Here is a 25,525-nt window from a genome sequence, read left to right on the forward strand (position 1 = left end):
CCAGCTAGTAACAGTGACTAGGTTCAGGGCAGGGTATTGGGTGGAGGCCGGCTAGTGATGACTGTTTAACAGTCTGATGGCCTGGTTATCAGTCTCTCGGAATCAGCTTTGATGAACCTGTACGGTCTCTGCCTTCTAGATGGTAGTGGGGTAAACAGGCCATGGCTCGGGTGGCTGTGGTCCTTGATGATCTTATTGGCCTTTCGTGTGACACCGGGTGCTGTAGATGTCCTGGAGGGAAGGCGGTCTGGAGAGCCCTGCTCAGACACTTTCAACTTCCTTTAACGCTAGCTATCTATTTTGAAACATGCCTGACTATCAGCACGTCCACACCTTCTGTGAGGACGAGGACATACTGTATATGAAGTCTTGCCCTTTTTGCCTCATAGGAAGGACCGGTGTTCTTCACTTCCCCTTCTCCCAGCCCCTCTGATTGCTCCTCTTCGACAGAGACTGGATAAGCAGGATGGATGGAGAGCATTAAATGGTAGACGGCCCATTTACATTTCTGATATCTGATCTGGTCTGAAGAAGGAGTGGGTACATGGTCCTTGTGTCAGTTGGGCCAAACTAAACATTTACATTCGAGTCATTTAGCAGACCCTCTTATCCAGAGTGACTTAGATGGCCGCCTCGACAGAGATGGCCGCCTCGACAGAGATGGCCGCCTCGACAGAGATGGCCGCCTCGACAGAGATGGCCGCCTCGACAGAGATGGCCGCCTCGCTTCGCGTTCCTAGGAAACTATGCAGTTTTTTGTTTTTTTACGTGTTATTTCTTACACTAGTACCCCAGGTCATCTTAGGTTTCATTACAGGTTTCATTACATACAGCCGAGAAGAACTACTGAATATAAGACCAGCGTCAACTCACCATCAGTACGACCAAGAATATGTTTTTCGCGATGCGGATCCTGTGTTCTGCCTTACAACCAGTGTAACCGAGTGGATCACATGCAGCGACCAAAAAAAAAAACGACTCAGAAAAAGAGGGAAACGAAGCGGTCTTCTGGTCAGACTCCGGAGACGGGCACATCGTGCACCACTCCCTAGCATTCTTCTTGCCAATGTCCAGTCTCTTGACAACAAGGTTGATGAAATCCGAGCAAGGGTAGCATTCCAGAGGGACATCAGAGACTGTAACGTTCTCTGCTTCACGGAAACATGGCTAACTGGAGAGACGCAATCCGAAGCGGTGCAGCCAGCGGGTTTCTCCACGCATCGCGCCGACAGAAACAAACATCTTTCTGGTAAGAAGACGGGCGGGGGCGTATGCCTTATGACTAACGTGACATGGTGTGATGAAAGAAACATACAGGAACTCAAATCCTTCTGTTCACCTGATTTAGAATTCCTCACAATCAAATGTAGACCGCATTATCTACCAAGAGAATTCTCTTCGATTATAATCACAGCCGTATATATCCCCCAAGCAGACACATCGATGGCTCTGAACGAACTTTATTTAACTCTCTGCAAACTGGAAACGATTTATCCGGAGGCTGCATTCATTGTAGCTGGGGATTTTAACAAGGCTAATCTGAAAACAAGACTCCCTAAATTTTATCAGCATATCGATTGCGCAACCAGGGGTGGAAAGACCCTGGATCATTGTTACTCTAACTTCCGCGACGCATATAAGGCCCTGCCCCGCCCCCTTTCGGAAAAGCTGACCACGACTCCATTTTGTTGATCCCTGCCTACAGACAGAAACTAAAACAAGAAGCTCCCACGCTGAGGTCTGTCCAACGCTGGTCCGACCAAGCTGACTCCACACTCCAAGACTGCTTCCATCACGTGGACTGGGAGATGTTTCGTATTGCGTCAGACAACAACATTGACGAATACGCTGATTCGGTGTGCGAGTTCATTAGAACGTGCGTTGAAGATGTCGTTCCCATAGCAACGATTAAAACATTCCCTAACCAGAAACCGTGGATTGATGGCAGCATTCGTGTGAAACGAACCACTGCTTTTAAATCAGGGCAAGGTGTCTGGTAACATGACTGAATACAAACAGTGCAGCTATTCCCTCCGCAAGGCTATCAAACAAGCTAAGCGCCAGTACAGAGACAAAGTAGAATCTCAATTCAACGGCTCAGACACAAGAGGCATGTGGCAGGGTCTACAGTCAATCACGGACTACAGGAAGAAACCCAGCCCAGTCACGGACCAGGATGTCTTGCTCCCAGGCAGACTAAATAACTTTTTTGCCCGCTTTGAGGACAATACAGTGCCACTGACACGGCCTGCAACGGAAACATGCGGTCTCTCCTTCACTGCAGCCGAAGTGAGTAAGACATTTAAACGTGTTAACCCTCGCAAGGCTGCAGGCCCAGACGGCATCCCCAGCCGCGCCCTCAGAGCATGCGCAGACCAGCTGGCCGGTGTGTTTACGGACATATTCAATCAATCCCTATACCAGTCTGCTGTTCCCACATGCTTCAAGAGGGCCACCATTGTTCCTGTTCCCAAGAAAGCTAAGGTAACTGAGCTAAATGACTACCGCCCGTAGCACTCACATCCGTCATCATGAAGTGCTTTGAGAGACTAGTCAAGGACCATATCACCTCCACCCTACCTGACACCCTTGACCCACTCCAATTTGCTTACCGCCCAAATAGGTCCACAGACGATGCAATCTCAACCACACTGCACACTGCCCTAACCCATCTGGACAAGAGGAATACCTATGTGAGAATGCTGTTCATCGACTACAGCTCGGCATTCAACACCATAGTACCCTCCAAGCTCGTCATCAAGCTCGAGACCCTGGGTCTCGACCCCGCCCTGTGCAACTGGGTACTGGACTTCCTGACGGGCCGCCCCCAGGTGGTGAGGGTAGGCAACAACATCTCCTCCCCGCTGATCCTCAACACTGGGGCCCCACAAGGGTGCGTTCTGAGCCCTCTCCTGTACTCCCTGTTCACCCACGACTGCGTGGCCATGCACGCTCCAACTCAATCATCAAGTTTGCGGACGACACAACAGTGGTAGGCTTGATTACCAACAACGACGAGACGGCCTACAGGGAGGAGGTGAGGGCCCTCGGAGTGTGGTGTCAGGAAAATAACCTCACACTCAACGTCAACAAAACTAAGGAGATGATTGTGGACTTCAGGAAACAGCAGAGGGAACACCCCCATCCACATCGATGGAACAGTAGTGGAGAGGGTAGCAAGTTTTAAGTTCCTCGGCATACACATCACAGACAAACTGAATTGGTCCACTCACACAGACAGCATCGTGAGGAAGGCGCAGCAGCGCCTCTTCAACCTCAGGAGGCTGAAGAAATTTGGCTTGTCACCAAAAGCACTCACAAACTTCTACAGATGCACAATCGAGAGCATCCTGGCGGGCTGTATCACCGCCTGGTATGGCAACTGCACCGCCCTCAACCGTAAGGCTCTCCAGAGGGTAGTGAGGTCTGCACAACGCATCACCGGGGGCAAACTACCTGCCCTCCAGGACACCTACACCACCCGATGCTACAGGAAGGCCATAAAGATCATCAAGGACATCAACCACCCGAGCCACTGCCTGTTCACCCCGCTGTCATCCAGAAGGCGAGGTCAGTACAGGTGCATCAAAGCTGGGACCGAGAGACTGAAAAACAGCTTCTATCTCAAGGCCATCAGACTGTTAAACAGCCACCACTAACATTGAGTGGCTACTGCCAACACACTGTCAATGACACTGACTCTACTCCAGCCACTTTAATCATGGGAATTGATGGGAAATGATGTAAATATATCACTAGCCACTTTAAACAATGCTACCTTATATAATGTTACTTACCCTACATTGTTCTTCTCATATGCATACGTTGATACTGTACTCTATATCATCGACTGCATCCTTATGTAATACATGTATCACTAGCCACTTTAACTATGCCACTTGGTTTACATACTTATCTCATATGTATATACTGTACTCGATATCATCTACTGTATCTTGCCTATGCTGCTCTGTACCATCACTCATTCATATATCCTTATGTACATATTCTTTATCCCCTTACACTGTGTATAAGACAGTAGTTTTTTTGGAATTGTTAGTTAGATTACTTGCTCGTTATTACTGCATTGTCGGAACTAGAAGCACAAGCATTTCGCTACACTCGCATTAACATCTGCTAACCATGTGTAAGTGACAAATAAAATTTGATTTGATTTGATTTGATTTAGTGCATTCATCTTAAGATAGCTAGGGCTTCCCGAGTGGCGCAGCTGTCTAAGGTGTCACTACAGACCCTGGGTTCGATCCCAGGCTGTGTCACCTCCGGCCGTGACCGGGAGATCCATGAGGCAGGGCACAATTGGCCCAGCATCATCCGGGTTAGGGGAGGGTTCGGCAGGCCGGGATATCCTTGTCCCATCGCGCTTTAGCGACTCCTTGTGGCGGGCCGGGCACCTGCACGCTGACTTTGGTCGCCAGCTGGATGCAGTTTCCTCCGACACATTGGTGCAGCTGGCTTCTGTGTTAAATGAATAGTGTCAAGAAGCAGTGTGGCTTGGCAGGATTGTGAATCGGAGGACCCACGGCTCTCGACCTTCGCCTCTCCCGTGTCCTTAGGGGAATTGCAGCGATGGGACAAGACTAACTACCAATTGGATATCACAAAATATCCAATTGGAGAAAAAGGGGTAAAAGTACAAAAAAATATAAATACAAAGAAAACAAACGATAGCTAGGTGGGACAACGTCATTGTAAGTACATTTTCCCTCAATAAAGTAGCTATTAGCAGAGCTAGTAGGTTGTAACCCCTTAAACATAGACATAATTTGGCTGCAACTGAAGAGGAACAGTGCATCTCCTATGTCTAGGAACACCCATCTTCTCTCCATCTGAACTGATCTACAGATTCAAAATAGAGGTGGTCGGATGTTTACTGGGAATCAGCTTTCAGCTGTCCAGTTCTTTCACATTAGTGCAGATGAAGGAGATGAAGTAGAGGAGGCAAGTAGAGGAGTCCACAAGGCCAGAGAGGCCACATCCACAAGGCCAGAGAAGACACAGCAGATGGTGTCCAAGAACAAGACTGCCGGACAAGGGCGCAGTGGTGTGTGTGAGACAGCAAAATAGAGAAAGTGTGTGTCCGCTGCTGAGTGCTTATGTGTGCACGCATGTTGCAGAGTATATACAGTGGGGAGAACAAGTATTTGATGCACTGCCGACTTTTTTGCAGGTTTTCCGACTTACAAAGCAGCTAGAGGTCTGTAATTTTTAATCATAGGTACACTTCAACTGTGAGACGGAATCTAAAACAAAAATCCTGAAAATTACATTGTATGATTTTTAAGTAATTAATTTACATTTTATTGCATGACATAAGTATTTGATACATCAGAAAAGCAGAACTTAATATTTGGTACAGAAACCTTTGTTTGCAATTACAGAGATCATACGTTTCCTGTAGTTCTTGACCAGGTTTGCACACACTGCAGCAGGGATTTTGGGCCACTCCTCCACACAGACCTTCTCCAGATATTTCAGGTTTCGGGGCTGTCGCTGGGCAATACGGACTTTCAGCTCCCTCCAAATATTTTCTACTGGGTTCAGGTCTGGAGACTGGCTAGGCCACTCCAGGACCTTGAGATGCTTCTTACGGCACCACTCCTTAGTTGCCCTGGCTGTTTGTTTCGGGTTATTGTCATGCTGGAAGACCCAGCCACGACCCATCTTCAATGCTCTTACTGAGGGAAGGAGGTTGTTGGCCAAGATCTCGCGATACATGGCCCCATCCTTCCTCCCCTCAATACGGTGCAGTCATCCTGTCCCCTTTGCAGAAAAGCATCCCCAAAGAAAGATGTTTCCACCTCCATGCTTCACGGTTGGGATGGTGTTCTTGGGGTTGTACTCATCCTTCTTCTTCCTCCAAACACGGCAAGTGGAGTTTAGACCAAAAAGCTCTATTTTTGTCTCATCAGACCACACGACCTTCTCCGATTCCTCCTCTGGATCGTCCAGATGGTCATTGGCAAACTTCAGATGGGCCTGGACATGCGCTGGCTTGAGCAGGGGGACCTTGCGTGCGCTGCAGGATTTTAGTCCATGACAGCGTAGTGTGTTACTAATGGTTTTCTTTGAGACTGTGGTCCCAGCTCTCTTCAGGTCATTGACCAGGTCCTGCCGTGTAGTTCTGGGATGATCCCTCACCGTCCTCATGATCATTGATGCCCAACGAGGTGAGATCTTGCATGGAGCCCCAGACCGAGGGTGATTGACATCATCTTGAACTTCTTACATTTTCGAATAATTGCGCCACCAGTTGTTGCCTTCTCACCAAGCTGCTTGCCTATTGTCCTGTAGCCCATCCCAGCCTTGTGCAGGTCTACAATTTTACCCCTGATGTCCTTACACAGCTCTCTGGTCTTGGCCATTGTGGAGAGGTTGGAGTCTGTTTGATTGACTGTGTGGACAGGTGTATTTTATACAGGTAAGGAGTTCAAAAAGGTGCAGATAATACAGGTAATGAGTGGAGAACAGGAGGGCTTCTTAAAGAAAAACTAACAGGTCTGTGAGAGCCGGAACTCTTACTGGTTGGTATGTGATCAAATACTTATGTCATGCAATAAAATGCAAATTAATTACTTAAAAATCATACAATGTGATTTTCTGGATTTTTGTTTTAGATTCCGTCTCTCACAGTTGAAGTGTACCTATGATAAAAATTAGACCTCTATATGCTTTGTAAGTAGGAAAACCTGCAAAATCGGCAGTGTATCAAATACTTGTTTTCCCCACTGTATATATGCACAGTTGAGTCGAAAGTTTAGATACACCTTAGCCAATTACATTTAAACTCAGTTTTTCACAATTCCTGACATTTAAAAATTCCCTGTCATAGGTCAGTTAGGATCACCACTTTATTTTAAGAATGTGAAATGTCAGAATAATAGTAGAGAGAATGATTTATTTCAGCTTTTATTTCTTTCATCACATTCCCAGTGGATCAGAAGTTTACATGCAACCAAATACTAATTGAGTGTATTGCCGTTAAATTGTTTAACTTGGGTCAAACATTTTGGGTAGCCTTCCACAAGCTTCCCACAATAAGTTGGGTGAATTTTGGCCCATTCCTCTTGACAGAGCTGGTGTAACGGAGTCAGATTTGTAGGCCTCCTTGCTCGCACACGCTTTTTCAGTTCTGCCCACAACTTTTCTATAGGATTGAGGTCAGGGCTTTGTGATGGCCACTCCAATACCTTGACTTTGTTTTCCTTAAGCCATTTTGCCACAACTTTGGAAGTACGCTTGGGGTCATTGTTCATTTGGGAGACCCATTTGTGACCAAGCTTTAACTTCCTGATTGATGTCTTGAGATGTTGCTTCAATATATCCACATACTTTTCCTCCCTCATGATGCCATCTATTTTGTGAAGTGCACCAGTCCCTCCTGCAGCAAAGCACCCCCACAACATGATGCTGCCACCCCCGTGCTTCACGGCTAGGATGGTGTTCTTCGGCTTGCAAGCCTACCCCTTATTCCTTCAAACATAACGACGATCATTATTGCCAAACAGTTCTATTTTTGTTTCATCAGACCGGAGGACATTTCTCCAAAAAGTAAGATCTTTGTCCCCATGTGCAGTTGCAAACCATAGTCTGGCTTTTTTTATGCCGGTTATGGAGCAGTGGCTTCTTCCTTGTTGAGCGGCCTTTCAGGTTATGTCGATATAGGACTCGTTTTTACTGTGGATATAGATACTTTGGTCCCAGTTTCCTCCAGCATCTTCACAAGGTCCTTTGCTGCTGTTCTGGGATTGATTTGCACTTTTCGCACCAAAGTACGTTCATCTCTAGGAGACAGAACGTGTCTCCTTCTTGAGCAGTATGATGGCTGCATGGTCCCATGGTGTTTATTCTTGCGTACTATTATTTGTACAGATGAACGTGGTACCTTCAGGCATTTGGAAATTGCTCCCAAGGATGAACCAGACTTGTGGAGGTCTACATTTGTTTTTCTGAAGTCTTGGCTGATTTCTTTAGATTTTCCAATGATGTCAAGCAAAGAGGCACTGAGTTTGAAGGTAGGCCTTGAAATACATCCACAGGTACACCTCCAATTGACTCAAATGATGTTAAGAAGCTTCTAAAGCCATAACATCATTTTCTGGAATTTTGAAAGGTTGTTCAGAGGCAGAGTCAACTAAGTGTATGTAAACTTCTGACCCGCTGGAATTGTGGTACAGTGAATTATAAGTGAAATAATGTGTCATGCACAAAGTAGATGTCCTAACTGACTTGCCAAAACTATAGTTTGTTAACAAGAAATATGTGGAGTGGTTGAAAAACGAGTTTTAATATCTCTAACCTAAGTGTATGTAAACCTCCGACTCCAACTGTATGTGTGTGTCGGAGGAAGAGTGTGTGTTTGTGGGTGCAGGTCATTTGGCAGCACTGGATCTAAATATAGCCGGAGCTACCTAGCAGGGGTTACGACTCACAGTGTGCAGCGAGACGAGATAGCCTTGATAGTGTCTGCATTTCCAAAACAGACCAGACTCCATTTAGCAAGAGAACAACTCCCTTTTCTCTCTAACTTTGTCGCTCTCTCACCTCCCCCCCTCCTTCCCGTGCTCGTTATAATTATTTTTTTCTTCTTCCAATACCTCCTCCGGTCTGTTACTTTCCGTAACTCCATCTTCTTTTCCCTCTCTCTTGCTCCTTTTTCCTGGCAAGAGCTTAAATGTCATCTCACTGACATTACATTTTCCACTTCCTTTGTAAAGCATAGTGATCCACTAAACCAACACGCTGTATGTGTGTGTCCTACAACTGATCCTAAATCAGACCCAAATGGTCAAACCAGAGGTGATTGACAGGTAGGAAAGACTCCTCCTATTGTATCAAGGTTTTTAAGGTTTAAGATTTGTCACCTCACCTGCAGAAACACAGTATTAACTTTCTACCTTTGCTTATTGGTGGTGTGATACATCTTAATATGTGCAAATTAACTATGGCTGAACTGTGGGGAGGTGTGTCTCTGGTCTAGTCTGATGTGCGTCAGTGCAGTCGTCCCACTGAGCAGATCAGCAGGAAAGGTGTGAGACGGATCTGGGGGGGGGCGCCATGTGATGGATGGGTGTGGAGATTGCCTCAGACAGGAGGAGAAACTTCAGGGAGGGGTAGAAACGCACATCGGAGGAGGAAGGAGGGAAGGAGAGGAGGAGGGAGGGGATGTAAGTGGATGACATTGAGAATGAGTGGATGGCGGACATGTTGTATTCCGAATCCGAGCGAGAGTTTGTTGCGTGTATGAGCCACAAGGGCTGCGTCAGGCTGTCCCACACTCCTAGCTTAGGATGTATATTAGGTACACACACAGTCAACCCACCAAACACACACACACACACACACACACACACACACACACACACTCACTTGCAGGGCAGGATGCGGACCACGTCGTTGAGCTGGTATCCCTCGATGCACACGGCGCAGTGGTTGAAGTCTGGGTCTGTTTCCTGCAGCACAGAAGACAAACAGAACAGGCCAGTCAGTGTCAGACAGCTACAATGAACAGAAAACCATCTATTACTGGGGAAGAACAGTGACAATCAATCAGACACTTTGCTTTTGACCATTCATATTCACTATCAACCAGATGATAAATAGCTGGTTTATTCAACAGGCCGAGGTGCAGTGCCAAACATGGCCAGTGTTTCCTCTTGAATGTTTGTTTGGAGAGACATCAATACACTTTAGACATCCAGGAGGGCTGGGACTGAACGTTTTATATTATTGTAGGCAGGTTGGCTGGCTTTGTAAAGGAACATAATGGTAGGGGAAACCTGTTCAGTATACAGAGTACAATTAAGTAGAGTACTCTTGTTGAATCAGCATGTCAGGGATGGAACTGATGGCCACGTTGCCGTGTCAACCACACCCATCACCGTGACAACGGCCATGGCAGGTGGCAGCACGTCTGTGACTGACTGACTGCCCTGGCATGGCCATCACAAGGTGTCACGCTTAAGCGTGCCATATGAGGAAGAGAGAGAGGGGAAGGTGGGAAGAGAGGAGAGAAGAAGAGGTGTGAAACTTGCAAAGAGGTAAAGGGAGAGGGAGTGAAAGACAGCGAGAGGGCGATGACACAAAGCATGACAAGAGAGGTGCAGAGAGCCAAGGAAAGAAAGAAGGAAAGAGGGGGTGATAGATTGAAAGAAAGATGGCAGAACAGTGTGATAGAGAGAAAGAAAGAACAGTTTGATAAATATGTGAGAGAGAGAGAGACAGAGAGATGTAATCAATGCTGTGTTATTTATGGAGGGTGGCTAACCATCTCTGCTGACAGTAGAGAAGCTGCCACAGAGGTGCACAAGGACAGACTGGTGCCCAGCCCTGCCTGGCCGTGGACTGAATTAGCACGCGGTGCCGAGCGAACAGGGAGGGACCGATCGATACGCCAGGAAGAGCTGAGACAACACAGACCTGTCATCTCTCTAGTCATACCTGGGAACACTAGCCTAGTCCGACATGTATGCGCTGACTGTACACACACACACACACACACACACACACACACACACACACACACATATGTACATACACACAACTTTTCAAAAGTTTGGGGTCACATAGAAATGCCTTTGTTTATGAAAGAACAGCACATTTTTTGTCCATTAAAATAACGTAACATTTATCAGAAATACAGTGTAGACATTGTTAATGTTGTAAATGACTTTTGTAGCTGGAAACAGCTGATTTTTTATGGAAAATCTACATAGGCGTACAGAGGCCCATTATCAGCAACCATCACTCCTGTGTTCCAATGGCACGTTGTGTTAGCTAATCCAAGTTTATCATTTTAAAAGGCTAATTGATCATTAGAAAAACTTTTGTAATTATGTTAGCACAGCTGAAAACTGTTGTTCTGATTAAATAAGCAATAAAACTTGCCTTCTTTAGACTACTTGAGTATCTGGAGCATCAGCATTTGTGGGTTTGATTACAAAATGGCCAGATACAAAGACCTTTCTTCTGAAACTCATCAGTCTATTCTTGTTCTGAGAAATGAAGACTATTCCATGCGAGAAACTGCCAAGAAACTGACGATCTTGTACAACACTGTGTACTACTCCCTACACAGAACAGTGCAAACGGGCGCTAACCAGAATAGAGAGATGAGAAAGTTTGAGAAACAGATGCCTCACAAGTCCTCAACTGACAGCTTCATTAAATAGTACGTGCAAAACACCAGTCTCAACGTCAACAGTGAGGAGGCGACTCCGGGATGCTGGCCTTCTAGGCAGAGTTCCTCTGTCCAGTGACTGTGTTCTTTTGCCCATCTTAATATTTTATTTTTATTGGCCAGTCTGAAATATGTCTTTATCTGCAACTCTGCCTAGAAGGCCAGCATCCCGGAGTCACCTCTTCACTGTTGAGATATATAAATATATACACTGCTCAAAAAAATAAAGGGAACACTAAAATAACACATCCTTGATCTGAATGAATGAAATATTCTTATTAAATACTTTTTTCTTTACATAGTTGAATGTGCTGACAACAAAATCATCATAAATTATCAATGGAAATCAAATTTATCAACCCATGGAGGTCTGGATTTGGAGTCACACTCAAAATTAAAGTGGAAAACCACACTACAGGCTGATCCAACTTTGATGTAATGTCCTTAAAACAAGTCAAAATGAGCCTCAGTAGTGTGTGTGGCATCCACGTGCCTGTATGACCTCCCTATAACGCCTGGGCATGCTCCTGATGAGGTGACGGATGGTCTCCTGAGGGATCTCCTCCCAGACCTGGACTAAAGCATCCGCCAACTCCTGGACAGTCTGTGGTGCAACGTGGCGTTGGTGGATGGAGCGAGACATGGTGTCCCAGATGTGCTCAATTGGATTCAGGTCTGGGGAACGGGCGGGCCAGTCCATGGCATCAATGCCTTCCTCTTGCAGGAACTGCTGACACACTCCAGCCACCTGAGGTCTAGCATTGTCTTACATTAGGAGGAACCCAGGGCCAACCGCACCAGCATATGGTCTCACAAGTGGTCTGAGGATCTCATCTCGGTACCTAATGGCAGTCAGGCTACCTCTGGTGAGCACATGGAGGGCTGTGCGCCCCCCCAAAGAAATGCCACCCCGCACCATGACTGACCCACCGCCAAACCGGTCATGCTGGAGGATGTTGCAGGCAGTAGAACGTTCTCCATGGCGTCTCCAGACTGTCACATCTGTCACATGTGCTCAGTGTGAACCTGCTTTCATCTGTGAAGAGCATAGGGCGCCAGTGGCAAATTTGCCAATCTTGGTGTTCTCTGGCAAATGCCAAACGTCCTGCACAGTGTTGGGCTGTAAGCACAACCCCCACCTGTGGACGTCGGGCCCTCATACCACCCTCATGGAGTCTGTTTCTGACCGTTTGAGCAGACACATGCACATTTGTGGCCTGCTGGAGGTCATTTTGCAGGGCTCTGGCAGTGCTCCTCCTGCTCCTCCTTGCACAAAGGCGGAAGTAGCGGTCCTGCTGCTGGGTTGTTGCCCTCCTACGGCCTCCTCCACGTCTCCTGATGTACTAGCCTGTCTCCTGGTAGCGCCACCATGCTCTAGACACTACGCTGACAGACACAGCAAACCTTCTTGCCACAGCTCGCATTGATGTGCCATCCTGGATGAGCTGCACTACCTGAGCCACTTGTGTGGGTTGTAGACTCTGTCTCATGCTACCACTAGAGTGAAAGCACCGCCAGCATTAAAAAGTGACCAAAACATCAGCCAAGAAGCATAGGAACTGAGAAGTGGTCTGTGGTCCCCACCTGCAGAACCACTCCTTTATTGGGGGTGTCTTGCTAATTGCTTATAATTTCCACCTGTTGTCTATTCCATTTGCACAACAGCATGTGAAATTTATTGTCAATCAGTGTTGCTTCCTAAGTGGACAGATTGATTTCACAGAAGTGTGATTGACTTGGAGTTACATTGTGTTGTTTAAGTGTTCCCTTTATTTTTGTTGAGCAGTGTATATCACACAATATGTTAGACATTTGTAAGTGCTTAAGATCCAGTTCTCTCTAACTTTGTTCCAACCAACTAAACCATTTAGAAAGGGCTAATGCAAAATTGGAAGAGCAGTGACAAGTACTCCTGCGTATGGGTGTTCTGCATATGGGTGTTCTGCTCAAGTCTGACAGGTTGTATAGAACAGATAGTTATCCGTACCAGGTCGCCATGCAGAGGACAAAAACATAGTACTGAGGCCCATCTGACCTAGTGGAGGAGGGGCAGTAGACCAGTTTTAAGACCTTGGGGAGTCTGCTCCATTTTCCCCCAACCCTGACCTCCTGTCACTGTGAGCGAAGCAAGCTGCTGTAAATGGCTGCCTGATTAAATATGAATGTTGTCCTCTACAGAGGCTGCTGGCACAGAATGAGGCCAAGGCACACAGCACAGGCCAGGCCGTGTGTGAAATAGGCTTCTGCTAAAATAAAGCAGATCTGTGTCACTAATGGCAGTTTTTCATGATGGCAGAATCTGAGCTTTGTAGGGCCAGCGGATGACTGGGGTTGTGGAAGGGCAGAGAAGTGTCTCTCACCACCACAAGTCACTTTGGACTATGAGACAGAACTGATGTGTTATCAGTTGGCTACGGACGTGATGGAATAGTCCCTGACGCAGCCTGAATGTGTCCTATATGGACTGTGACACATGGGTTACAGAGCTGACCAGTACACTATTGAACGTGGTGAAGTGGTCCCGGAGTTGACCAGCGTCAGTGTTGACCGAGATGGAGTTGACAGAGGCCTGGCCCATGTCCTAGGGACTGGTAAAAATAGGTGACAGCGCTGACCTTAATGTTGGCACTGATATTTCAATCAATTGAACAACAGCGCTTCCGTTTTGATTGAGCTGAACAATGGTGATATTGTTGGTCTATGAAGGAAATGGCCCTCCAGCTGAGCAATAATGTTTAATTAAACTAATGACCTTCATAGCATAACAGTCCATAGCAGCCGCAACATGTTAGAGATGCAGTGAATGCTGCTACATGAATTTCTGATACGCAGTAGAAGTGATGGCTCAATTGGTTGGAGCATGTTGCTCATAACTCCAGAGTTACAGCTTTGGTTCCCACATGGGTCCACAAATAGTGAATTTATGCGTTCGCTGTAATAACCATATAAAAGGTTGTATAGATAAGGGAAGGGCAGCCAAACATACTGGCTTAGAATGCGTCGTATTGTATCCCGGCAGTATCAGGTATAATGTAATTAGCTCTCGACTGCAGCTTGTTACGCAAGCAGTCCTTGTTGGCTGTCGATGGTTATGGCAAGAGCACGACATTGTGTTACAGCAGGGGAGGAGCTATCACACCGTTGTCGCTGTTTCTCCCAAACCCTCCTTCCACTCAGTCATAAGGGCTCTTACGTCCAAAGCCATCAAGCAGGTTAACATAATTTACTGTCCAGAGGGACGTTGTGGCCTGAAACCGGTTGGTTATTTGTGACCAGTGACACTGTAGCCTGTTGTCATATCCGTCATCACTGTAACAGGCTGTATTATCTACCAAGAGCCTTGGCCCCTTAGTGCCTACCTTCTCCCCCCTATCCTTCTGCTCCCCAATATCCAAGCTCGACATCCGGCTCAGTGAGGTCAATCACTCCCGGCGGACTTCCTCCAGATGGGAGGTTTCAATTTCTGCGGCACACTCCAAGGCCCATGGTTTATTCATGAACAGAGACCTGTCTGACCTTGGCGAGGGCTCAGAGGAGAGGAGGGGCCGGACGGAGAGGACCAACCCGCTCTCCCCTCCTCCAAGCCCCGTCAGCCCTGACACTCGTCTTCACTGGAGACATTCTAAGAACCTCCGTTACACATCACTAACATTTCACTTTTTCAGATGGGATTTCTACCATTTATGGCATGTATCAATGTAAGAAATACATCTGGTGTTACTATAGGAGGCTTTAGAAAGGATTTGAATCGTTCGTCTTCGTTTAGTTGTTCTGGTTACACACGTTGACTACCAACCACATATTCTGGAATATTTGAATAATGAACCCAAGCAGTTTGTATTTAACATTCACAAGAGTGCAAGATCCCTCAATCAATAAATCAATCCTCTCCTTTGACACGTATGGCTGCAGCCAGCTCGTCCTCAATCACCTAAAAAGACAGCGTTTAAGCAGACACTTCCGTCCATCCATCCATACACTCATCCATCACCTTTGACAACCTCATTCTGAGCCCTTTTCGAGGTGAGAGGCATAAATAAAGAAGAAAGCCTAATACAATAATAAACGTCCTTGTGTCAGATCCTACAGGGCCACCATTCCTGGAAGGACTTGATTAGCGAGAGAAACATGGCAGAAGCCAAATTACTAATGGTGAACCTTCCACCAACCATTGGTCCGGAAGAGAAGAGCCAAGAAAGGACAGCGTGAATGGGTATTGGGAGGAATGTCTTGGTTTGTACAGGCAGAAATGGATTTATCATCTCTTCTTAACATTAGTTAGACAAGGCTAGATTATGGACCAAGATCAACTAGACTGGATATTCTCAACTTCTGGAAAGGCTCAATCCCATATCTCTAGACAGCATGGACAAATGGCAATACATGGTTGAGAAAGTTACTAAGTTTGTGGATAGGGGGTGACATGGACAAGAAATAGTGCAGGCAGGTTTACCTTGTCCCCTTTCTTCACTGTCCTGGTTGTCAGCTTCCCTATGGCTTTCTTAGCTGCATCTCCAAGTCGACGCTGGCAGAGAGAGAGAGAAGGGATGAAGGGAGGGAGGGAGATAATATTAAGGTGAATCTGGAGAGCAAATGTAGCCTGAGAGTTGAATTAACAATAGGAATGCAATATAACTTAGTCGGCAAAAAATACTCCTCTCAAACTAATTTCCCCAAACTCCATAGTATAGCAGTAATTCAACATCCTTTTTGCTTTAAACATTTCAAACTATCGGGGAATTTGTGCAAAACAGTGCAGAAACATTGACTTCCTGTCCAGTCAAAGACATGATTGTTAAGGCGAGTTGTACTTTAAAAATGGATGAATAATTATATTATATTTGAATTCCCGGCCTGTGAATATTAGAACGTCATGTAGCTCACTCAAACCATCCCCAGATGGTGTCAGAGAAAATATGGGATCATATAGAGTTGATCTTTGGTCATTTCAACCAAGGGCAGACTAAGGTGCCAACGAGCAAGGCTTCAATACATTGGGACAATGTCAAAGGACCTAGAGCCAGAATCATAAGCCTTTTACACTAATAACAGGAAAATGTTCAATGAAAAGGTCACAAAGGGCACACGACACAAACCATTCTGTCATCTTTAAGGCATGGTTCTTCCCGTCTGGGAAAATAAGTGGCACAATCTTTGCAGAGATGCCAAAGACGTCTGGGTGAAGCTCTCCCTATGTAGCCACAGTGTGGAGAGAGCACAGGGTCTAACTGTAGCTATGTAGTCACAGTGTGGAGAGAGCACAGGGTCTAACTGTAGCTATGTAGTCACAGTGTGGAGAGAGCACAGGGTCTAACTGTAGCTATGTAGTCACAGTGTGGAGAGAGCACAGGGTCTAACTGTAGCTATGTAGTCACAGTGTGGAGAGAGCACAGGGTCTAACTGTAGCTATGTAGTCACAGTGTGGAGAGAGCACAGGGTCTAACTGTAGCTATGTAGTCACAGTATGGAGAGAGCACAGGGTCTAACTGTAGCTATGTAGTCACAGTATGGAGAGAGAACAGGGTCTAACTGTAGCTATGTAGTCACAGTGTGGAGAGAGCAGGGTCTAACTGTAGCTATGTAGTCACAGTGTGGAAAGAGCAGGGTCTAACTGTAGCTATGTAATCAGTGTGGAAAGAGCAGGGTTTGTTGTTGAAGGAAAAGCACTTGTTCATTGTCTTTCCACTGATGAAAAAGGCTGGTGATTTGGTGATTTAGCAACGGTAGTGTAGACACAGTGAGAAAGATTGGGAGAGAGAGACAGCAATAGTGTTTATGTTTGTCAGGGTTGTACAGAGCAACCACTTTACTCGCATAGACGCCTAAATAATTTCCTGTGCGACCTGGAATTTTTATGTAGGGGTACCAGTGAGCATAGAAAAACTATTCTAGTTTCATTATCTCAAATGTTTTTCATTGTGCTCCTAATTTTTTTGGTGTGCCTAAATTGTTCAACTTAAACGCACGCGCAAACCTAAAAGGTCAGCGTGGAGACCTGTATGTGTGCGTGTAGTTGGAAAAGAGACAAAGGCTAGTGATGAAAATGAGTCTAGCAACTTGCTAAAGTCAGCCTGACGTGTTGATACAATATAGCATTGTCCGTATGGATGGCTGTAAAGTAACATCTCACAGGAGAGCCCCACCGTTGCCGTGGAAATCACCAGGACGGGACCAGGACCAGGGCGGGATGTTCCCACAGAACCCTGGGGACACCGTCAGGGGTGTGAAGACTGATGAAAGGGATGTTACTGTTCATAAAGAGTTATGAATGTTGATATGTCTCACTAGGAACACACTGGTTGCAGCAATGTTGTTTCCACATTCCAATGACATTACACTGAACATAAATATAAAATGCAGTATGTAAAGTGTTGGTTGGTCCCACGTTTCATGAGCTGAAATAAAAGATAACAGAAATGTTTCAAATGCACAAAAATATTATTTCTCTCAATTTTTGCGCACAAATGTGTGTCCATCCATGTTAGTGAGCATTTTGTCTTTGCCAAGATAATCCATCCACCTGACAGGTGTGGCATATTAAGAAGCTGATTAAAACGGCATGATCATTACACACCCTGTGCTGGCGATAATAAAAGGCCATTAAAATATGCAGTTGTCACACAACGCCACACATCTTAAGTTGAGGGAGCGTGCAATTGGCATGCTGACTGCAGGAACATCCACCAGAGCTGTTGCCAGATAATTGAATGTTCATTTCTCTACCATAAGCCACCTCCATCATTTTAGAGAATTTGGCAGTACGTCCAACTGGAGACACAACCGCAGACCAAATGTAACTACGCTAGCCCAGGAACTCCACATCCGGCTTCTTCACCTGTGGAATCGTCTGAGACCAGTCACCTGGACAAATGATGAAACTGTCCACATCCGAAGAATTTCTGCACACAAACTGTCAGAAAACGTCTCGGAGAAGCTCATCTGCGTGCTGGTCGTCCTCACCAGGGACTTGACTGGAATGCAGTTCAGCACCGTAACCACCTTCAATGGGAAAATTGTCACCTTCAATGGGCACTAGCACGCTGGAGAAGTGTGCTCTTCACAGATGAATCCCAGTTTCAACTGTACCATGCAGATAGCAGACGTTGTGAACAGAGTGCCCCTTGTGGCAGTGGGGTTATGGTAAGGGCAGGCATAAGCTACGGACAACAAACATTTTGGGGAATGCAATTTGAATGAGATACCGTGAAGAGATCCTTAGGTCCATTGTCATGCCATTCATACTCCACCATCACCTCATGTTTCAGCATGATAATGCACGGTCCCATGTCGCACTGTTCCTGGAAGCTGAAAATGTCCCAGTTCTTCCATGGCCTGCATACTCACCACACGCCACACATTGAGCATATTTACGACAGTGTGTTCCAGTTCCCGCCAATATCCAGCAACTTCGCACAGCCATGGAATAGGAGTGGGACAACATTCCACAGGCCACAATCAACAGCCTGATTAAATATGATGCGAAGGAGATATGTCGTGCTGCATGAGGCAAAATGTGGTCACTCCAGATACTGATTGGTTTTATACTAGCCAAGCTTTTTTTAAGGTGACCAACAGATGCAGATTTGTATTCCCAGTCAGGTGAAATCCATAGATTTGGGCTTAATGTATTTATTTCAATTGACTGATGTCCTTATATGAACTGTAACTCAGTAAAATCTTTGAAATAGTTTCATGTTGCGTTCATATAATTGACATCTGTGCCCAGTGGGGTCTTACTGCATTGTATGTTTTCTGGTTGATGTATTTTGAAGTGACTGGATTGAAATTTAATGTTGGGTTGAATGATCAGGCACATTCCTGTTGTCTGGTCATCATTCCCATTGAGTTGATTAGTTTAAAATCTGGATTTGTTGTTCCAGCCTTTTTTTTTCCACAAGCAAAGTGCACAGACATTTTTATTCAGGTTGGTGGTGCATTCCTGCTTGACTTAGTTTAAAAGAGCAGTGAATTCGCTCAAGCTCATGTGTGTATCACACAATTTTTTCTTTTAGACATTATTCTGAACGGACAACATGTGTAACCACGTTAAATCTTATTTAGGTGATGGTCATTCACTCAATTTGGAACTGTAATCTACCTCAATTGGGCCGACCAACAAGTGCTCCCGCACATTGACTACCGGGCTTTCTGCATTGTGTCCCGCCACCCGCCAACCCCTCTTTTATGCTACTGTTACTCTCTGTTCATCATAAATGCAGAGTCACTTTAACCATATCTACATGTACATACTACCTCAATCAGCCTGACTAACCAGTGTCTGTATGTAGCCTCGCTACTGTATATAGCCTGTCTTTTTACTGTGGTTTTATTTCTTTACTTACCTATTGTTCACCTAATACCTTTTTTGCAATATTGGTTAGAGCAAACAAGAAACTCGAACAATGCAGACATGAAACTGAAACAATAACGCCTGGGGAAGGAACCAAAGGGAGTGACCTATATAGGGAAGGTCATCAGGGAAGTGATGGAGTCCAGGGGAGTCTGATGACACGCAGGTGCGTGTAACGGTGGTGACAGGTGCGCGTAACGGTGGTGACAGGTGTGCGCCATAATGAGCAGCCTGGTGACCTAGAGTGTGGAGAGGGAGCACGTGACAGTAATGCATTTCATGTAATTGTTTAAGTGTCAATTATTTAGTGACTAATAAATCCTATTAGTTGAATTGAGTAAATGCATTCCTTGCTTTACAGAGTAATTCAAAGATTGAATATGCGTTCATAATTTAGTAGGTATTTTGATAGTTCGTTACACTACACATATCATATGCTTGGGTACCACCTTGACATCCCTGATCTACTTGACTCAATAAACTAATGCTAGAACATTGGTTGCCAGGATTAGCTATTTGTATCTAGCCTCTTTCGTAACAGCTAAACAGGGATCCTAATAAAATACCAAATACCAATAATTGCAAGAAAGACATGTTTCATTTGTGAGTTGGTGATGTAATGATGCACTATCTTGCCAGATCCTCCAGAGACAGACAGGGCGTGATGCATTTATTCATATAATAATGGAGTCAGATTGATGACTGTAGTTAATTATTATTTAGTATAATTTCTACACATCTACATGCTTGTGTGTGTGTGAGAGAGAGTGTGTATTTCAAAGATGCCGGACGCTGAGGAAGCAGCGTTATACCACAACGATCCTCCATTAAGGATTCATAAGCAATTTATAGCATCAAAATTGCATGGCTGCTTCCTCTTGCTGGCTTCCCCACCCAACAGGAGAGCGAGCAAGAGAGAGCACAGGGCGGTCAACATGAGCCAGACTACAAACATCTGGAGTGCATGAAAGAGGACAACTGGCACTTGACCTGCTCTTCACTTCCTTTACCTGATATGAGTCATCCAATTCGTCTGAAAACCAGTGTGTCAAAGTGACATTGAGAGCATAAGCCTCAACTAAAAGCTCCAAGCTTGGCAAAATGAGTCACCACTACTTCACTCTAATGTAAAAAAAAAGAATAATATTTTCTTACATTTAAAAAAAAATAAAAAAATAAAAAGCAGATGGATTTTTGTAGCCTTGGGTGTTAATATCAGGACCTCTGCCCTCCTACCAAAGAATAATTTAAAACAATGTGATATTACTACCTGACTGCAATACAACCATTCAAATGTGGTAAAGAGTTTTGAGCTACATGTGTGGATCTCAATTTTACAAAAATTGAACCCTTAGTAAATAAACACCAAATAAATACCAGACAATAATAGAAAGAGTAACCATTAGCAAACATACTCTATGTCCTACCTGGCTGCGGTCACGTGCGTTCGTAAAGCGGATCTTCTGGATGAAGTAGAAGATGAGCCAGGCAGAGGAGATGATCATGAGTACGATGAAGGAGATGGAGACGAAGACCAGGGAGCCACGGTTGATGTTCTTGGCCTGGCCGTGTTGGCCCACCACCACACTCACCAGCACCGTCAGGTTCCTCTCCAGCAGACCCAGGATCTCCTTGCCGTAAGACTCGGTGATCATCACTGCCACCGTGTCGCCAGTACCTAAGAGAGTAGGGGGGAGTCAATAGTAGCTAGGTTTTAGTGGTAATCCAACCAGAACTTTTCTTTGTGACACATCAAGCCAATGAAAAACCATGGCCAGTCAGTTCCAATCCAATGAGTCAGTCAGTTAGCATACACTTATTCATGTTCCCTCCACTATATGTATCTGCCAGCTTTTACACGTCAGATGCATAACACAATAATTGCATAGGCAATTTCTCTTCACTCACATTGACAGGATCCACAGAGCCAAGTCATTAACAAAATCTACAGATCTAGGAACAGTTCCCAGGTCTGGCAAAGTGGAACCAATCTCTTTAGCCACTATGAAAAGACTCAGAGCCAGTCAATAGATTCTCATTCCTAATTTATTAACACAGGGTTCTAAACACCTGCTCAGCCAAAACAACTGCGTAGTGACGGAGGATTGAATGTCCCATGGACTGAGGAAATATCATGCGGAGACTGGAGAAATGTATGTGTGAACATATTCATCATGTGAAAAACATACCCTATGTGAATAAATGTGAACGATGATGTCCCTGGTCCAGGTCTATACACAGCAACAAAGTGGAGGTGCTATACATGCAGAGCAATTCATTCACTGACAGTGGAAAAATATGAATAGTTTATTTTAAACTATACTGAGCAGTGGTAGAGCCACATGTGATCATCATCATCTTCGTTTTAGTGAAATCCAGACAGCTGACTGCTACAGGCCAGGGGGAGTCATGTTACTGCTGGAGACGACTCCTCTCTGTCCCCCCGGGCTCTTTACCACAGCTTGCCTTGCCACTAATAGCAGCTGAAAGTGCACTTTGTGTGTCTGTGTGCGTGTAAGCGTGTCTACTGTACATCAGTGTTTGTATGCCGGTGTGTCTGCGTGTGTGTGTGTTTAGACCAATAAAGTGATGTTTCAGAAGCAGCAGAGAGAGTGATGACCACCAGAGGAGTGCGGGGCAGTTTACCTTGCCCCATTATTGACGAATGGCCGACAGCACACTGATGTCACACACACCAGGGACATTTGTCTCAATCCTCATGCGAGTAAGACCACCAACACCACGGCTGCTCTGTGCTAAAAAAAATGTTGCGCCTCCAACATTAAAACAACATTGTGATGAAAGAAGTAACAAGACATTCCCTGACAGCTCAATCATCTCCTTTTTAAATCACCAAACGCCCTTGAAAGTTTGACTTTGAATTATCAATAAACCATGGCTGCTTCTTATGAGATGGGAATTCCTCCAATACTTTTTTTTCTTGTAATTCAGAAGGCTGGGTATAATGACTCCCTGTCATACAGGCTGAAAGGCAACAGTTAAGTCATTACGCTATTGATCTCTACCTCTCTCCATCTCTATACCTTTCCCTCCCTCTCTCCTCTGTGGAAGCCCTCTCTTAAAGATGCCCTTTAACCAAAAGCCACCTGGCTCCTGACTCAGCTTTTTTGGGGAGCATGGGTGCCACAGGAGATGTGGCGATTGAGGCCACCTTTGCACTGAGCTACCTGACAAAGAGGAGGAGGAGAGAGGGAGGAAGGGATATGTTCACATTGGCTAAGGGGGCTGGTTTTGTTTTGGTCATTCGGATTTGAAATCCCAAGGTTTGCGTGCACTTAAAGGGATAGTTCACTCCACAATTACAGTTTTTCAGATGGTATCAATAGGGCTGTGACTAAAATGTAATAACCATGTAACTGACGGTTATGGATGAAGACCATCATGAAAATAAAATAACCATCAAAACCATTTAATTACCTTTAATTTCATGTAGATAAGCGATCTGCTAGACGGGTGGGGGGGGGGGCTATGGCACTTCAGTACAAATATTGTTTGATGTGTGGACATTCTTTTACACAATGTACGTTTTCTTTGTTTGCTAGTAAACAAATAAGGTATTTTATTTAAAAAGGTTGGATGTTCTGACTATTCATTCATTATTCAACAGCAGTCGACAAGGTTGTACTGGCACTGAGGCCTACAATGCTTTAATGTTGTGTCAAATGGACAACGTGCCAATCCTCTTCAACCTGGCATGGTATAATTTGATACAGAAACTTTTCATTTCTAGATGAATCAACGCTGATCAGGCCATGTCCTGACCGATATGGTGCACTCCTATCCCCGCAATGTAGAATAATAGCCTAGGCTTCACAATGTCGGCCCATAATGTACTTCTATGAATGCCCATGTTGTCACGTTCTGACCTTAGTTCTGTTGTTATGTCTTTGTTTTAGTATGGTCAGGGCGTGAGTTGGGTGGGTTGTCTTATGTTCCTTTTTCTATGATTTGGGATTTCTGTGTTTGGTTCTCAATAAGAGGCAGCAGTCAATCGTTGTCCCCGATTGAGAACCATACTTAGGTAGCCTGGTTTCACTTTTGAGTGGTGGGTTAATGTTTCCTGTGTCTGTGTTTGTACCACACGGGACTGTTTCGATTTTCGTTTGTTCATTTACGTTGCTATTTTGTATTTTTGTAAGTGTTCAGTTTTATATATTAAAATGGACACTTACCATGCTGCGCATTGGTCCTCCGATCCTTCCTACTACTCTTCGTCAGAAGAGGAGGAGGACAATCGTTACACATGTGGTAGTCTACCGTTTGTAAAACAGGCAATTTACCACTAATCCCTGTCATTTTGTTACATTAAAATGTAGGTTAATGCATGTATTAATTACAGTAATATACCATTCTCATTCTCGGAATGGAAATGTTGTTTGTAGAGTTCAAAACTTGAGAGAAACATGTTTTGGTTTATTTCATAACCACAATTTACCTGCACCATGTGAGCAATGAGCATGTGTCCGATTTCTCTGTCCTGTTAATGGAGGGCGTGCACCTGAGCACACAGAAATATCTGGCCTACTTCTCGCAAATGTCAAATGCAAGTGCTTAGCTGGGCAGTCCTTTTTTGTTAACATCCATTCAAGTGATAATAGTTCCTCACAGTATTTGGATAATCTTTCCAACACTCCCACTCGATAATCAGCAAGGCTGATAAATAGGTTATGGACATGTTGTATTTGTTTCTATTTTAATGATCATATCTTCATACTATAGCATAGCTGTCCCCTTCACACGTTCATTGCCAATTCATTTACACTGCCATTTTAGTCACTTAGCAGATGCTCTTATTCAGAGTGAATTACAGTTAGTGCATTCATCTTAAGATAGCTAGGTGGGGACAACCACATATCACAGTCATATTAAATACATTTTCTTCCTTAACGTGGTGAGAGGGCCAAGAGACCAGAGGTGGCAGAATGGAGTGTTTGGGTTGTTGTGTAGGGTTTGAGCATAGCCTGAAGGTAGGGAGGGTCAGTTGAACACCAGGCAGGCTGCAGTATTCTGGATACATTGCAGGGGTTTGATGGAACAAGCAGGGAGCCCAGCCAACAGAGTTGCAGTAGTCCAGACAGGAGAGGACAAGTTCCTGGATTAGGACCTGTGCTGCTTCCTGTGTGAGGTAGGGTCGTACTCTAATGATGTTGTAGAACAGGAACCTGCAGGAGCGAGTCTCTGCTTTGATGTTTTGCAAAGAACGTCAAGGTGTTGACCAGGGTCATGCCAAGGTTCTATACACTCTGGGAGGGGGTCAACGTGGAGTTGTCAACCATGATGGAGAGGTCTTTCAGTGGGCAGGCCTTCCACGGGAGGAACAGCAGCTCAGTCTTAATTCATCATCTTATAGCTGTTAGCAGTTGATGTTATTCTTCAATAACACAGACCCCAAAACAAATCAGGGGGAGAAAAATAGGTTTATTCAAAAATAACAAATCATATATGTTATGCTGAGAGGTAGATGTTCCTTCTTTCCTGTCCTCAGTTCTCTCCACAGAACAAAGATACATTATGTAATTTATAACCCCCAACCCTAGCCTGGGGTTGACCAATTAGAATTCATTGCAGTAAAATTGGGCCAATGACCAAATAACAAGTATCCTGTTTCTGGCTTAATGTATAGACGATTCAGACCAATGATATATCTTGTCACACGTAGCTATGAGTCCAGGACTGAAAGCCTTACACAGATTCTAAACAGATGTTGAACTGAAAAATAACTTTCCATTGATCGTTAATTCCCTTTTGACCTCTAGTCCTTTGCGTTGTGTATAATATTCTTACGTAGGCTTTCCTGAAAGTAGGCTAAGGTGTTTTTAATACGTTTTAAGGAAAGGAGAAATATTTGCTCGTGTCGGACATACACTGGTGGCTTTGATTGACGAGTGCTTTTACGGGGGTGTGTGTGTCTGCGAGTTTGCTGATTGTCTCTATAGGCCTATATGTCCATTCAG

General features: G+C 45.0%; 1 protein-coding gene across 5 annotated transcripts in view; it reads right to left on the minus strand.

Annotated features, from left to right (window-relative positions):
* LOC112220533 (E3 ubiquitin-protein ligase RNF130) overlaps positions 1–25,525 on the minus strand; it is a 69,943-nt gene that overhangs the window by 11,483 nt on the left and 32,935 nt on the right. For 3 of the 5 annotated variants that reach the window (XM_042303150.1, XM_042303149.1, XM_042303148.1), the window contains 3 exons: positions 20,966–21,228; positions 15,654–15,725; positions 9,391–9,473 (listed from right to left, as the gene is read on the minus strand). In XM_042303150.1, coding sequence (XP_042159084.1) covers positions 9,391–9,473; positions 15,654–15,725; positions 20,966–21,228 — 418 coding nt within the window. The remainder of the gene's footprint in view (positions 1–9,390; positions 9,474–15,653; positions 15,726–20,965; positions 21,229–25,525) is intronic. The other 2 variants (XM_024382390.2, XM_042303151.1) reach the window with 1 other exon arrangement.

Source organism: Oncorhynchus tshawytscha, linkage group LG21 (genome assembly GCF_018296145.1).
Source record: "Oncorhynchus tshawytscha isolate Ot180627B linkage group LG21, Otsh_v2.0, whole genome shotgun sequence".
In the NCBI taxonomy this organism is placed as follows: domain Eukaryota; kingdom Metazoa; phylum Chordata; class Actinopteri; order Salmoniformes; family Salmonidae; genus Oncorhynchus; species Oncorhynchus tshawytscha.